Below are 15,274 nucleotides of genomic sequence, written 5' to 3'. Positions count from 1 at the left end.
TCAGCCCTGCTCAGCCCTGTCGCTGGCTAGGCTGTAAGGATGGGTCTGACTTTCCCTGCAGTAAGTAGCTTGTTTTGATTTCAGGGGGTTTGCTGATGAGGTTCAGCAGAAAGAAATAAGGAGGTGAGCAGAGCAGATTGCCAGGGAAATTTATGGTGTGCTATAGAATGGGATTTATGGCATGGGGTGGTGATGTGACAGAGGGATGGGATTGTGTTTAGGACATTGAAGATCCCCACTTGACCCTTCATCCTTGGCCAGATGTGTCCTGCTCTGTGAAATGAAAGCTGTTGCCTCTGGACAAGGCAGCTGGCTTTCCAGATTCAGTCCAGGTCCCAACCAGAAAATGTCTGTAACTCAGGAAGCACTCCAAAGAAAACCCTTGAGTCACATTTCCTACAGTGATCCTATCAGGCTTTTAAGGCCTAAAACAAGGAAAACCATTATACTGCAGCCTAGCAATGATTTAGGACTCCCACTCATGTGAGATGCTCAATTTTCCCCAGATTCCAGGGATATCATCAGGTTTTGAGGGCCCTTTTAACAGCAGCAGCAGTAGCTCAGGGAAGAACATCTGAAATAAAATATACTGAAGGTCTCAAAGTCAAAACGATCTCTACAAAGGTAGTAAGGAACACCTGACTGCAAACATCTGCTGTATGGAGTCCTGCACTGCTGGAACACAGACACTGCACTGCTGCCTGCAAAGGAGCTTTAACAAAGGGTCATGTCAGAAGCTGACCTGTCCTGGACCTGCATGGCTGACACGTCTCCTCTTTCATACATACACAGGACAGTTGTGAGAGTTCACACTGCTGTATGACCATCTCCACTGAGAGGACAGTTAGCTCATGCTCTGCTAATAAGCCAGGCAGCACTACTGACTCTGAGCAAACCGCTCCATAATTGGCTTTTTGCAGCACAGGACATCTTTAATTAATCTGCTACTGTTTATGTGTGCTGTTCCCCTTGGAGCTCACTCACAGTGCACAGACATCATGCAGCGCATCTGACATTCTCCAAACATGTGATGTCGGTTATGTCTTACAATGCCGAGTGCCTGGTATGTAATTACTGCACATCAAACTCATTCCACAGATGGGCAAATCAGGGAATGGACTGCTGGGCTGGAGCAAACCCAGCTGCGCCAGTCCTGCCTCATGGACTGTTCCTGGTGTCCGGGTCACACACTCCCAAATAAAACACAGTTGGGACTATCAGGCAGTTGCTGTACATAAGCATGAGGTCTGCCAGGTCACATCTGAGCACTGTGCAGAATGCAAACCCAGCATGCTGGATTCAACATACATGGTTCAATGCACAATGCAGTTGTGCTTTAGTAAGTCATCAGGCATCAAGATGAGTCATTAGAACAGATGTAAGTCCGTCCACTGGAAGTACAGGTACCAATTCAGCTCTTTTTCTTTCTGCATAAGTTGTGTTATGCTCCCTTCCATTTATCCAATAACCTCCACCTCGCTTTCAGATTAAAGGACAGATACTGCTGTGCCATTACACAGCATAAAACTGCAAGTTTTATTGCTAATATCACCAGATCTCAAAACCAGACTCCTGTGAGGACACTGTTAAATCCATCACCAACTTACAGCGCAGTCCAGCAGTCAGAGCCGTTGTCCTCGGCATGGACCAAGAACAAAGTGTGCAACACAGGAGGCTTCAAACCCTGCTATTTTCAGCAGCCTTTGGTACTTATCTCTATCTGAAATTCCCCAGCACTGACATCCTTCTGCTGTCACCAGCCCCTGCCGGGACAAAGCCTCTGCTTGTGTGAGCAGCATCCTGACTCTGAACCAAGAGATAGCTGAGTGCTGCTCTATGACTCCTAATGCTAACCAAATGCAGATCTAGTTCTCCGTGCTGAGGACTACTAAATCACTAACTGTAGATAAGAGCAGAGGACAAAGCCTGCAGACACATAAAAGAGAGAGTATATACTAAATCTACTGCCGTTTTGCAAAATTAAACATGGTTGAGCTCTCAGCTGTCTGAGCTTACCTATTCTCCCTCCATAGCAGAAAATAACATCCAAAGTTGGCATTAAGTAGCTTAAATAAGATGGACAGTAAAGTAGTCACTACTGACCCAGCTGTACCATGGCACTTCAAAGCACTGATAGCTACACAAGCACTCTGCTTCACTCGGCACAGTAAACCTGATCACTTCCCAAAGACAGTCCTTTCTAGACTAAAGTACATTCTTACCCCAGTGAAATAATCCCTCACTCAGGGGGCCAAGCTTTGCTGGCTCTTATACCTAAGCACTCCCTCCCATCTCAGGTTTGCAGCACAGGCAAACACCAGGAGGGTTTTCTTGTTCACCACCCCAGCTCCATGCATATCTGCACCTGAGAAGAGCCTGTGACACACATCTAAAGCATGCAAAAGCTCAACTGCCAATCCTACTTAGCAGGACTGTGTTATTCAGCACAGGCTGGCTTCAGGACCAAAGCCACTCCAAAGCTCAGCACAGAAGATCCCCAGGGACCTGGAACCCTTTCTGAGCACGGCTCCACTACTTAGGAGCTGAACTGTAACATCCAGCATGTAAAATAACAGCAAAGGAACAGGAATGTAAATAATAAGCCTGAACCATGCAAACCTTGCCTATCCAATACTTCTCAAAAGCATCATGAAGGACAGTATGGTTTCTACACTGGGTTTTGCAAGATAACTGAGCACACTGACTGCTGGCAACTCAGTGACAGCTTTAAGTGCTGTAACTTTCGAAGAAAAAGTCCAGACAAATGGTTATTCAGGTCTCTCTATCTGGTTGGATTCAAAAAACATTAGAGGCTAAAAATGGTTTATATAGGAGTCTATAATCTAGCCAGATTTCACAGCAAGAATCCAAAAATAAATTTGGAAAACAGAAGCACAGTGATTAAAATAACAGTGATTTGGAGTTAAAAGCACCACTGTGGGAAGCCTTCTGCTACAGTGCAAAAGTAATTTTCCATGGACTGTTTTGTTGAACAACCCAAACAGTAATTCAGGCTGGAATCAGTCTCCCAAGATGCGAAAATCCCTTTTGTTAAGCTCAGATCCGAGTTCAGGAACATTCAAAGAATCACAGAATAGTTCAACTCCCAGTCCTTCAGCTGCCACACTAGAGAGTCCAGCTGCCAAAACTGAAACTGCCCTGCACATCCCAGGCAATCAGGGAGCTACAAGCCTTGTCCTCTACAAACCACTGCCTTGCAGGCCTGCCTCCTGACACTGCAGCCTTCCCATCATCCAGGCTTGAACTACCTGCCCGGGCACTGGGGACCAAACAGGCACTCATGTCTTATGTTGTGCTTTAGTTACACCCAAGTCACTGAGGCTACAGAAATGAGACTCTAATTCATCATTAAAGCACTGTGTATAGTAACTGCCCCTTTATACCACCTAAGGAGTCCTTCTGCTGTGCCTTTTGCAATCAGACGTCTGTCTCGTATTGGCCTCATTAGCCACCAGCGTGCTTGTAAGAAATGTGGATAGAGCCTTTCCCAAATCTTGGTCTGTGAAGCCCAGCCATGATGATGATGATGATGATACAGTGGTGAGTCTGGTCTAGGGATGCTCGGATTACAGTGAGAAAGATTCAGGCAGTTTGGGTGGTGGAGAGCAAACCCGAGCAGCAGGAAGGGTGGCTGGGTGAGGATCATGCTGATGGGAGACAGGGGTGCAACAGCTTCAGCTCTTCCCCACAGGCCAAAGTGTTGCATGAAGCCTGTCCGAGCCAGGCTTCAGCTGTAACTCAGCTGGAGATTACAGCCCAGACATGGGCATTACCTGGGGAAGGAGCTCTGTGGCAAAAAGAGGGGTGGGAGCCTGAGGATGTCCTTTCAATCCTCACAGAACACAGAACATGCTTGCAGTGAGCTACCAGACCCCTGCAGCCCAGCCTGGGCTGTAGAGAAGGTACATGCAATGGACAAGCTGCTTCCTAAAGTGCCACATTGCTGTTTTGTTTGCTATTTGCCTGCCTTGTAGCACGATCCAGTCTGAAACCAAGTTTTATTAGCAACACCCTAGTGAGCCAAGGTAGCTGGCTGGAGGAAGAGACAAACCCAAAGGGGCAGTCAGAGACAGCAGGTCTGTGACTCACCCTGGAGTGCCAACTCCAGAGGAGCTGCAGAGCCACCAGCATCTGGACACCAAGATGCAATACTTACATTACAGAAAATGGAGCGACACTGCCAATCAAGGGATGTGGGGAACCACCCTCTGGCAAAAGACATTAATGCTTAAAGTAAAAGGAATAGTAGTGACTGGCTTCCCCAACAGTCCCCAGTAGGAATCCATAGTCAGAGCAGCACCCTGAGGTGCCTAGGCACAGTGTGCTGAATGCACCAGGGTAATTAAGAGCACTCAGGCTACAGCAAACCCTGTCCCAAATTCCTCTCTCAGCAGCAGAGATCAGGACTCTGTACCACCATGCAATAAAAGTCTTTCCCAAAGCAGCATGAGTCCCTCTAAACAAACAGCCTTTCCTCACCCACCTCTGGAGCTCAGTGCATCTCACAACTCTTGGTTAACAGCCTGCAAACACATCCCCAGGATCAGTGCTGCCCACAGGTGAGAAAACTCTTGTTTGTTCTCAGCCCCCGTGACACAGAAAGATCAGCAGCCCCAGCAGATAGGATGCTTTGCTACACACCTGAAAGGAACACAGGTGAAGTGAAATCTCTGAAAATAGTGAGTTTTAACTAATTCTAACTTCCTTAAAATAGAATGAGTTTTAATAAAATCCTTTAAAAAGATCAGTCCCTTATCACTTATCTACGTCTCCAAGATTATCTCTAGAAAGACTCTCAAGAACAAAATAAAATTTTTTTGTTCAGTGAATCATTATGAATACCAATCCATAAAAAAGTCCACCTATTACACAGTTCCATAAGTAAGGAAAATAGGGATAAAACACAACACATTTTCCTCCCTGTCACTAAAATATTTTTTTCAATCACAGATCCTTTGGATGAGGCTGGCAGCCCTGGATGGGGAAGAGTTTTCCAGCAGCAGAACAGTGCAACATACCACAAGTCAGTTCTCTTCCTTTCATACTATTTGAATGAAACTTTGCAGTTTCTCATCTGCTTCCAAAGAGACAGAGTAACTCAGGTCACAGATGCCCCAGAATATATATAAGCCTTAGAACAGGCAGTGCCTTGGCAAAAACTACTTTGAAAACAGCTTTCTAAGCAAGAGAACCAACAGACTGCTTCAGTCCTTGGGCAGTCACAGCAACACCTTCAGCAAATATTTTGAAAGATATTTTCCAAGCTCTTTCTCTCTGTACCACACTGATCTTTCTTGGGAAGGGATATTGCTGGCTCCATCTTCAAAGGAAGTTGCACCCAAAGCCCTGGGCTATGAACTTCAACACATCTCCCCATCACACCCTTGGGAGTTCAGCCCTGACTTCAAAGAGCTGTGGGTTTAGGCAGTGCCCTACCTGCAGTACTCTGAGGCAAGATTTGCCTACCTTTTTTTTTTTTTTTCCAGGCAGAAAGCTCTCTGGATTCAACTGCTCCTACCTCTGACTGGATACAGCATAGTCTCAGGCTCATCCTTCTGCAGGGACATGATGTGAGATCAAGGCCACCACTCCACACCTTATACAGTGGAAACAAGATTTTTTTAAAGGCAAAAACATGAGCTTAGCTTTGGACCTAAATCCCAATTTTCAGGCACTGAATACATCTCCCACAGGAGCCCCTGTCATTCAGCTTGTTCAGGGAAACCATTCACTGCACAGATCTGATGTCAGTGCCTTGGTGTGAGTGAACCTCCTGGGACAGAGGTATATTCTGGTAGGGCAGACAGTCCACTTCTGACAAAGTTCCTTCATTTTCTTCTCCTTCAGGAGTTTTCTGCCACCTCCCAAATGTTCCCTCAACCCTTGATAAAACCTTTAGTGCTACAAAGACAGAATTTTCTTGTGCCCTTGGATAACCCACATTTAAAACCTCCTGGCTTCTCTGTGCCCGTGGTGCTGATGGCCTTCTGAGCAGCCTGTCTGCAAACTCTGCCTGACCTGAGAACCAGCATTAGAGCAGGGGGAGGTGGCCACTGCCACCAGGCCACCTCTCAGTGGCCAGCCTGTCACCTCTGCACTGTGAGGGGACATGTTCCTCGTCATGACAGCACTGTCAGCGTGCTGTCCCACACCCTATCTGCTTCCCATCTCAGCACTAGCACAGACCCAGCCTTTCATCCAACCCTGAAAGAACGTGTTTTTCTCCTCTTTTTTTTTTTTTTTAGTGAACAAGAAGCTACAAGTGAGTATTTGGCCTTCACAACTGATGGGCTGCAGCCAAGCCCTGCCATATGTTCCAGCTAATACATGTGGGCTTTGCTTTCCATCCAAAAAAGAAAAAAAAAAAAAAAGGACATTTATGAGTCGGGATTCAGCAGGAGCATGTGGGAAGGAAGGGGTGGGGAAAAGATGCTATTTTTGTTGCTATAATTATTTGGTGGCCAAATCCCTGACCCTTGACGTCAGCCCTGGAGGGTCTGTTTAACTGACCAGTTGTCATGGAAAGAAGGACTGGTTGGGAGGTACAGACTGATGAGGAACAGCTCTTCGCTGCCTGAACCCACCCACAGGCAGACCCCCTGCCTTCATTAGTAATCACCAGCTCATGGCCAAGAAATAAAAATGTCAATACCTTATTGCTGATACATTGGTTGGAAACAAAAGCATCCAGGGAACTTTCGCACCCTCCTTCCTGCCATCCATTACTGTTAAAAAGCATAGGCCAAGTCCTGATCTCAGTTTCCCCAGTGTTAAGGCAGAGAAACTCCACAGCCCTCAGCTGGGTCACTCCGGGTTCACATCGATTTATCCAAACTCAGCCTGGCCTCAGTCCAGACTACACACATGGAAACATGCCATGTGCAGAGTACAGGGGTTCCTACTCCTTGGGAACGAACCCAATCACAATGACTAATTCATACCACCTCCAAAGGAAAAAAAAAATAAGATAAATAACCCCTCAATTCCTTGCTCCAGACATCCAGCACTGCTTTGAGCCCAGAGTCCTGCTAGCAAGGCTCCAGCAAAGCTCAGGAGGTTGGCAGGAGTCGGCTCAGCTACTGACATGATGGTGTCTCATTACTGCCCACGCCATCCACAATGAAATCACCAGTTGTACAAGGAAATTGGAATAATCCTTGTTGAAACCTCAGGCACAACTAGAGAGTACTGGGCATAAGTTTGCTTAGCAGGGCTAAATTGCATTGCTCATTCACATGCAGTTCATTATCGGCTGCCGTTAGTTATTCCTGAGGCCAAGGACAACAAAAGGACTCCGCAGAAGCCAGAGCAGAGCTCGCTATGACGTATGGATGAGATTTAACAGGCAGCACAAAAAGTCATTTAACACATCCCAGCACACCAAGGAGCAGCCAGCAGAAGAAGGTGCAAAAACCACAAGAAACTAAGGAGATAAAGGAACAGGGAAGGGGCAGGTTCCCAGGTTACAGCCCAGCAGCAGGAGTCTGGGCTCTCCTGCACTGTTGCTGCCCAGTTTTGCTCCGGTTGAGATATAACTTAGCTCATGCACTGGGAGGCCTTTAGATTAAGGTCTCAAAAGATCCACTGAAACCACATGAGTCACACCTGTCTCGTCCATCATCGAAGCCACATCATCAGGGATTGCCAAGAAATAAGGAGGAATCCAGGCCTACCTTATTTTCTCCAAAAGACTGAGAATTATTGCAGTCTGGGACCTGCTGCAAGTGTATTTTGAAGCCCTGGCATGACTGCATAGCTATGAGGTGAGAAAGAGGAATTTGGCAAGACACGGGAAGTAGCCCTGGCTATCAAATGGCTGATTACTGGGCTGTATGAAATGAGCTTAGTGGGCCTAGGACAAGTTTGTACTAACTGACTGTGTCCTGATTTATTGAGCAGAGCTGTGTTAATTTACTATCAGTTGAAATGATGTGGCAAACTGCAAACACCTTAGTTTTGCTCTGGATTTGTTCTATCAAAAGAAAAAAACCAAAACCTGTGCCTAGTCTGAATTTGCTAACGGCAGTATTGAACCACTGGGTCACCTCTTTCCCTCTCTGATAATACTTTCAACCCAAAACATTTTAGAAACATTTCACTTGAAGTGGTCAGCAACAACAGGAACAGGGTCACTATCCTGGGTTTAGGGCAAGACTAAATATCCTGTTCTAAACCCAGGACACTGACCCAACCATCAAGACTCAGAGTTTTCCTCCCATAAACTGAGTTTATTTTTGTCTACATAATTTTAACTTTCTGAGCACTAACATTTACCCTCTGCTGAGGACTAAGAATGCTCTCTTGGAATATCTAAATAAAGAGACGTTCCAAGAGATTAATTCTGGGATCTATGTATTTATCCAGTATCCAAGTAATACTACTTCTCAAGATTGAAGATAAATAAATACCGCTAATGATGATAATACAAATAATAATGATTGTCTGACTGTTTTACTATAGGTCTTTGTCTGGGATGTGTCATATAAGGCCTACGAAAACAAGACCAACTCCTGGGCAGACCTTGCAGGACAGGTGCTGTGGCTTTGGTGAGAAACAGCCTCAGTAGGCTGCTCCCCTTTTAGAGACTTTAAGAAAGACTTTTAAAAAATAAGAGGTTTTACACATTTTCCTGTGCCATTACCAATGAGATGCTGCAAGTGAAACCACCACATTTCCCCCAAAGGCTGTGGCTCACCCCAGGACAGAACCCTATTATCTGCTTAAGTCCCTGCATTATTATGGCATGAAGGAAAACTGAACAAAACGTTCATGGAAAATATCAGTCCTTGAGTGAAACAAACCAAATTCCCTAAGCAACTACATTGGTGTGAATCCAGAGTTACTCCACAATCATTAGGCAGGCTATTGAGACGTGTCATAGAGATAAAGGACTCTGGCCCTGTGAAACAGCACAGAGATGGGCAGCAGTGAGTAGTTACTTGAGGTGGAAAGAATTTGATGGAGGTGTCTTAACAACCATCCCAAGGGCTGCTACAGCTGCTCAGACACCAAAGTGGGGATGGTGGTGAGACTTATGTGAGCACTGGCAGAGGACAGAAGGATCAGTCTGGAATGGTTAGAGGCCCAGGTTTACATACAGAAGTCTCCTCCCTTGGGCTTGGATTCTCATAAATAGGGAGTTTTCAAAGACAGAACTGGAGTAAGGCAATGATCTATACCACAGGGGTTTCTGACGTTTGGGCTCCCACTCTATTTCTTTCGTTTCTCTCCTATGGTCTTTTATCAAGCCATTATTGTGTCTGTGTTGCATTTCAGAAATCTTGGCGGTGTGGGTGGCAGGACAGCACAGTGTGACCCAAGGACATGCTCCCAGCAGTGCCCCATCAGCTGCAGTGTGAAAGACCCGGCAGAGAAGATAAAAGTGAAAGTTCTCCCCAGACAAGACCTTTCTTTAGAAAAGAAACAGCTTTAAAGAACAAATAAACTGCCTCTCCTACAACATGGAAAACCTAAACATTATTGTTTTATGCTTGCAATGCGTGAAATCATGATGATAACAGAACTGAAGAACATCTCAGATACGACAAGGGGGGGAATTCAAGCCAAAGACTGAATAAACCAGATATAGTCAGACTCTTGCCCCTTTTGCTCCACCTACAGTCTGACATTACTAAGAGAGGAGCAATGTCTGACATGCTGGGGACTTGTTTTATTTATTGTTTTAAACCCAAGCACAGACTAAAAGGTTTTTTCTCATCTAGATCCAAGGCTGGTGGTTACAGCCTACATACATACAATTCCTGCCATGCTTCACTGATGTGCAACGGGGCATGCAGGCAAGTGGGAAGACAAGACCATTGCAAGGCAGTATTTACAAAATGGGAGGAAGTGCTCAGTAACAGCACATCAATATACAAAGAAGAAAATTAAAATGGACTACAGCAACCCAGCAAAGAGGTCAGGGAATTCTGTGGCTGGGAATAGGATGAGACAAAGGAAAGAGACCTCAAGGAAAGGGCTAGTAGGGTAGAAGAGCCACAAGACACGTGTTTGCAGTTGATACAGTGATCAACTTTTCCAAGTTGCTTGTTATTTTTGGACCAAGCTGACTTGCAGGAGCTAGACCAGAGACTGGAAGTAATGCTCTGTCACAGGGTTCATGGCAGACCATCCACAGCAAGCTCCAACACGGCTACTGAGTCAGCAGCTCACAGCAGCAAATGCTGTCACAGTGTACACTGCGTACATTTCTTCCACCCTCCACTCACTCCCAGAGCTAGAAAAACTCCAAAAAGGAAGGTTAGGAACATCATGGCCTTCAGGCTAGGTTTTAACAGAAACAAGATGACTAAAGCAGCAAAGCAAGAAGGATGTGATTAATAAAAATGTTTATGAGGGCAAAGAGATCCCCCCCCACTCACCTGCCAAGCCTAGAGGGTGTGGGGGGATCTCTTTGCCCCCATAAACATTTTTATTAATGACAAAGACCAAGCAGCCAGCACACAGCAGAGAGCCACCAGCATACGGCAAATTGTCCTGCCTGTCGGACATGACAGCAGAAACCCACTGAAGGACCTTTCCTCTGTGGGATCAAGAGCCCACCACACGCTTTACAAGAGTTAAATCCCATGTTCTCATTTCCTTCTCTGTTTCACACCTTCTCAAACCCATTCCACCCTAACTGCCTCAGCTACCTGTACCCAGTAAATTTCTCAATTACCTGAAAGCATCAGCCATCCAAGTCTTCCTACTTACAATGCACATTCAGAAGCTGCAAAGAAGATCTGCAAGCATATTTGGACTTGGGCTGCTTGTTCAATGCAATTTGTCTACAGTCTCTGTAGAGTGTGCAGTCAACCTCAGAGGCCTGAGCCTGAAGCTTATAGAAACCTCCAGCTGAATCCTCAAACTGTCCCATTCCTGCAGTCCACCACAGTCTCCCCTCACATCATGCTAGAGTCACCAAAAACACACAGATCACATCTGTGAAACAGAAAAGTCGTCTTCAGAAGACCACTGTTTCTATTTCAGAAAAGTACAGAGAAAAAGATAAATTTAGAGAACGGATAGGATGACATGGATTTAGAGGCTGATGGAACATGTTCTTACAGGATACCAGGGGTATTTCACCTAAAGACATCATCACCTCCCTGCCCCTTTACAGTGCTCTGTGCAGGAGTATCTTGAGCATCTGCTCAGCAGCAGAAGCAGTGCAGCCCAGCCCAGCTGCTGCCACAGTCCAGTAAAAAAAGTTCCAAAAAAGCAGCAAAAAAAGTCAAAACCTTCCAATTCTAGCACCAGTTTTCCACCAATTCACTGCAGAGTCTCATTCACATCATCACAATTGGGCAAGACTGTACTGGCGCTTGCTCCGCAGTGAGAGACCAGAGGCAGTGGGAGCCCCAAGCCTGCTCCCAAAACAGCTGAGGCACACGCAGTGATGGCCATTGTTTGGCCTGTGCATCTGTCCAGCAGGGCTCAAAGCCTTTGCTTTTCCTACCCCACAGGAGTGTTGCAAGGATTAGTTCATGTATATTCAGCACAGTTTTTCAAAGCACTGCAAAAGAGCCAAACCCTTCGATTTTTTTCATCTTTTCCTTGCTCTGTCACTCCCTCCTGAAGGGATGTGTTTCTCCCCTCCTGAGAAACAAACAAGCATGAGGTCTGTGGGAGTGGGAGGTGGGAAGCACATGCCAGGCTGTTCCTCTTCTCTCAAACCACAAATGGCACCAAACCCTGCCATCCGTCCAGCACCTTGCGCAAGTGCCTGGCATCCCGGCCTCCCCACGAAGCCTGGGGAGGAGCTGGACAGAACATGCAGCACAGTGTTTAACCTCATCCCATTTTCTTTTTGGTTTCAAGGAGCAAAACACGAGGGTCAAATGGCCACCCCTGGAGCTCTGCAGCCTGCCAACACACCCACAGCAAGGCAGGGGGATTGTGCACAAGCCCTGCTTTGCAGCTCCCCTTCTCAGACAAAATCCCAAGCAGATGCTGCAGCCAAGGTCTACCCAGAGGGTGTGGAGCCGGTGCATCCCAACCCTCAGGGAACATGCCAAAGCCTTGGCACTCAGCCTTGGCACAAGGGTATGGTTCACATCTGAGTATATGTAAGGGCTAGACGTTAGACCTCGTGTTTTGTGCAAGTGCAGGCAAATCCGATGTGGGGCATTTTCTTCTGTGCACAGACTTGCTGAGCCAGAGCAAAAGCACAATCCTGAGAGCAGAGCTCAGGTACAGGTAGCAGCAAGGTGAGGATGTGGACAAATCACTGGGGGTTGCCCTGTGGAACAAAGTTGATTGGAGTGTTGCTTAAAAAACCCAAGAGCGTCAGAAAGGGTTAAAGAAAAAGGTACTAAAAACGTGAACAGGTCTAGTCAAAAAGTACCTTCCCTTGGCTACAGTGCTTGACACCTGGACAGCCATGCAGAGAACAAGAACATCCACTACTCCATCAGAGAGCAGCAAAATCAGTGTTAGCGTACCTATGGAAGTCTCCAGATGTTGCAAAAGCAAATTGAGTCACACATAAAATAAATTTTTAAAGGGCTGCTTTCAACACATTGCTTTGATAAGCTTAGAATGCAATCTTAAATGAGGAAAATAACCTCAGTTATTGAGGAAAATACTCTCAGCATAAGAGCATAAATGCATAAACTCTAATGCAAGAACACCCCACACTCCAAAATCCACTGGGGTTTGGTAAATCAGTTTTACTGAAGTGGGAGACAAAAACCCTATTCCCTAATTCAGAGGAAAGCTTTTCAATGAGTTTGACATCAGTGAGTCAGGAAAAGGTTTTGAAATCAAGATAAGAAATCACTTAATTTTTTAGCATGACAAATTTAGTGTCACTTCCCATGGATGCTGACATTACATAGAGCATCTTTCATGGTAAGGACTGCAGGAGAATTCTGTCAGCTTCACTGGCATTGCACACAAGCCAAGATACAGTTCCAGTTCACTCCTAGGATTTCTTTCAGGAACTCTATGCAGCACGTGAACACTAGAGTTTAAGCCAATGCAGTTCTAGTCTTTGAGATGCAAAATTGACCTTAAGGCAACGTCAGAAAAGGAAGTACAGAAAAAGCAATGTAGCTATGAATTTCCAAAAGGTTTCAGAATGCAATAGCTGATGATTTGCCTCCTTGATGTGTTGCTGTGTAGGCACTGCACCACAAGCACTTGCACTGACTTGGACACATGTTTGCCTCTCCAAATGGAAATGGATTTCAGCAGAATCACCCCTCTTGTGCTCCACTGTGCAGGTCTTCATGTGTTAGATTGCCTATAGCAACTAAAAGGCTATGGATGTACTCAAATAAAGCAGAAATCCAGAGGGAGATGTTCCAGAAATGCTTTAAACATTCAGCTTGGCATGAAACAAAATTCCCACAATTTCTGTCCTTACTAGTCATGAACAGGAAGACTTAGTACAGGTAGCTGGCTTGACAGAGCACAAATCTTGAATGAATAATAAAAATACCATTAACTATCCTAGTGTGGGTTGGTGGGGGTTTGCTTTTTTTTATTATTTTTATTTTTTTTCCTTCTTTTTGGCAAAGAAGTTTAAAGAATAACATCATTTTTCTCAGGGAAAGTAGCAGCTATAAGGCAGAAGTTACTGGGATAAGAGGATGATACTCAGGATGTCAGTGGCTACAAACTACTGACTGCATAGTGTTACACAAAGTATTTCACATCACATCGAGGATAATGAACATCAGATTCCAGGAGGTTATATACCTCCCAGCCTCACGTACAGTCCCAGCTCCTCAAACACAGCATCAGTTCAATATGCCTGAAAGGGAAGCACTTCTGGGGCAGAGGGCATTGGAGGGTTACTAAAGAGTTTCTGGGGGCTCTTCTCTGCAAACTGAAGGCAGATCATTTTCAGAATACACTATGTTATACTAAAAGACAAACAAAAACATCCTTCCCAAAAACAAACAAACCAGCCCAAAACAAACAAACAAACACAAAACAGGAAAAGTACAAGAAAGCCAAAGCTGGACAGAGTCCACGTTGTCATCCAGGATGCTGTGTCTCGGGAACTGGCCGCGACCACTGACCGCACACACCAGTGAGAACGCTGCGGGGGGACCATACCTGGGTGGCTTGAGAGAGATGCAAGAGGGGGCACACGTGGGACGTTTGGGAGCATGGAAGCCCGGGTAACCCTTTGGAGAGGGCGGTGAGGAGGGACGGGGCGGGGCGGTGCCTTACCTGGATGTAGGCGCGCTGCAGGTAGCTGTAGGGCACCCTGCGCTGGAAGTCGGCGCGCACCTCCTCGGCGGCGCGGTGTCGGGAGGCGGCTCCGAGCCGCGGCTCCTCGCAGCGCCGCACGCAGTCTGCCCGCCGCAGCACCGAGCCGAAGAAGGGCAGGTCCCCGCCGGCCCCCGGGCCCGGCGCCTCCAGCCGCACCTGCCCGCGGCACGACCGCCGGCACCGCAGCCTCGCCGCCCGCAGCTCCCGCCGGCTGCGCAGCGCCCGCTCCAGGCACCGCGCCGCGCCCGCGAAGTCCCCGCCGTAGTACGCCTCCACCCCGCTGGCGTACAGCGCATCGAAGGGCTCCAGCGGGCCGCCCTCCGCCGCGCACCCGCCGCCCGCCGCCGGCAGCAGCGGCAGCAGCAGCAGCGGCAGCAGGGACCCCCAGGGCCGGCTCCCCCCGGGGGCCATGCCCACCGCACCGGCGGCTCCGGGCACCGTGCGCCCGGGCTCGGGGCGATGCGGTTCGCAGGCGGGGCTGCTGGAGGGTCCGCGCGGTGGAGTCCGTCCGTCTGGCGGGGTCTGGGGATCTCTCTGTAGTGGGGTTTGGGGAATCTCTGTGTAGTAGGGTCCGTGCAGTGGTTGTCGGCGTAGTGGAATGCGGGGGTCCGCGCGGTGGAGTCCGCCCGGTGGGGTCCGCGGATCCGAGCAGTGGATCTCTGTGTGGTGCGGTCCGCGCGATGGATTTCGGTGTAGCGGGACTCGGGGGTCCGTCCGCGGGAGGCGGGCGCGGTGCAGCGGCTCTGGGCTCAGCGGGCTCCGGGGCCGGTGCGCGGGGTTCGGCGGTGGCTCTGCCCGTACCGGGCCCGTGGCTCCCTGCACGCCCGGCCCTGTGCCGCCCTCCCGCGCCGCCGGCACCTCTTAAAGGGCCCCGCGCCGCCGGCCCGCCCCGCCCGCGCCGCCGCCCCGGCCCCGGCCCCCCCCGCAGCGAGCTGGGGGCGCGGAGGGGGCGCGACAGGCTGCCGGGGCCGCTCGGAGCATCCCCGCTCCGCCGCTCGCCCCGGCGGCTGCGGGGATTGGTAAA

At 48.1% G+C, this 15,274-nt stretch overlaps 1 protein-coding gene across 1 annotated transcript in view; it reads right to left on the bottom strand.

Annotated features, from left to right (window-relative positions):
• Positions 1 to 15,056, bottom strand: part of P3H2 (prolyl 3-hydroxylase 2) — a 69,162-nt gene extending 54,106 nt beyond the window's left edge. Inside the window, exon 1 of the mRNA XM_027647594.1 lies at positions 14,209 to 15,056. Coding sequence (XP_027503395.1) covers positions 14,209 to 14,661 — 453 coding nt within the window. The 5' untranslated portion in view covers positions 14,662 to 15,056. The remainder of the gene's footprint in view (positions 1 to 14,208) is intronic.
• Between the last annotated feature and the right edge of the window lie 218 nt (positions 15,057 to 15,274).

Source organism: Corapipo altera, unplaced genomic scaffold (genome assembly GCF_003945725.1).
Source record: "Corapipo altera isolate COAL_440 unplaced genomic scaffold, ASM394572v1 113, whole genome shotgun sequence".
Lineage (NCBI taxonomy): Eukaryota > Metazoa > Chordata > Aves > Passeriformes > Pipridae > Corapipo > Corapipo altera.
Note: the sequence above shows the minus strand (reverse complement) of the source record. Positions and strands in the feature narration are given on the sequence as shown.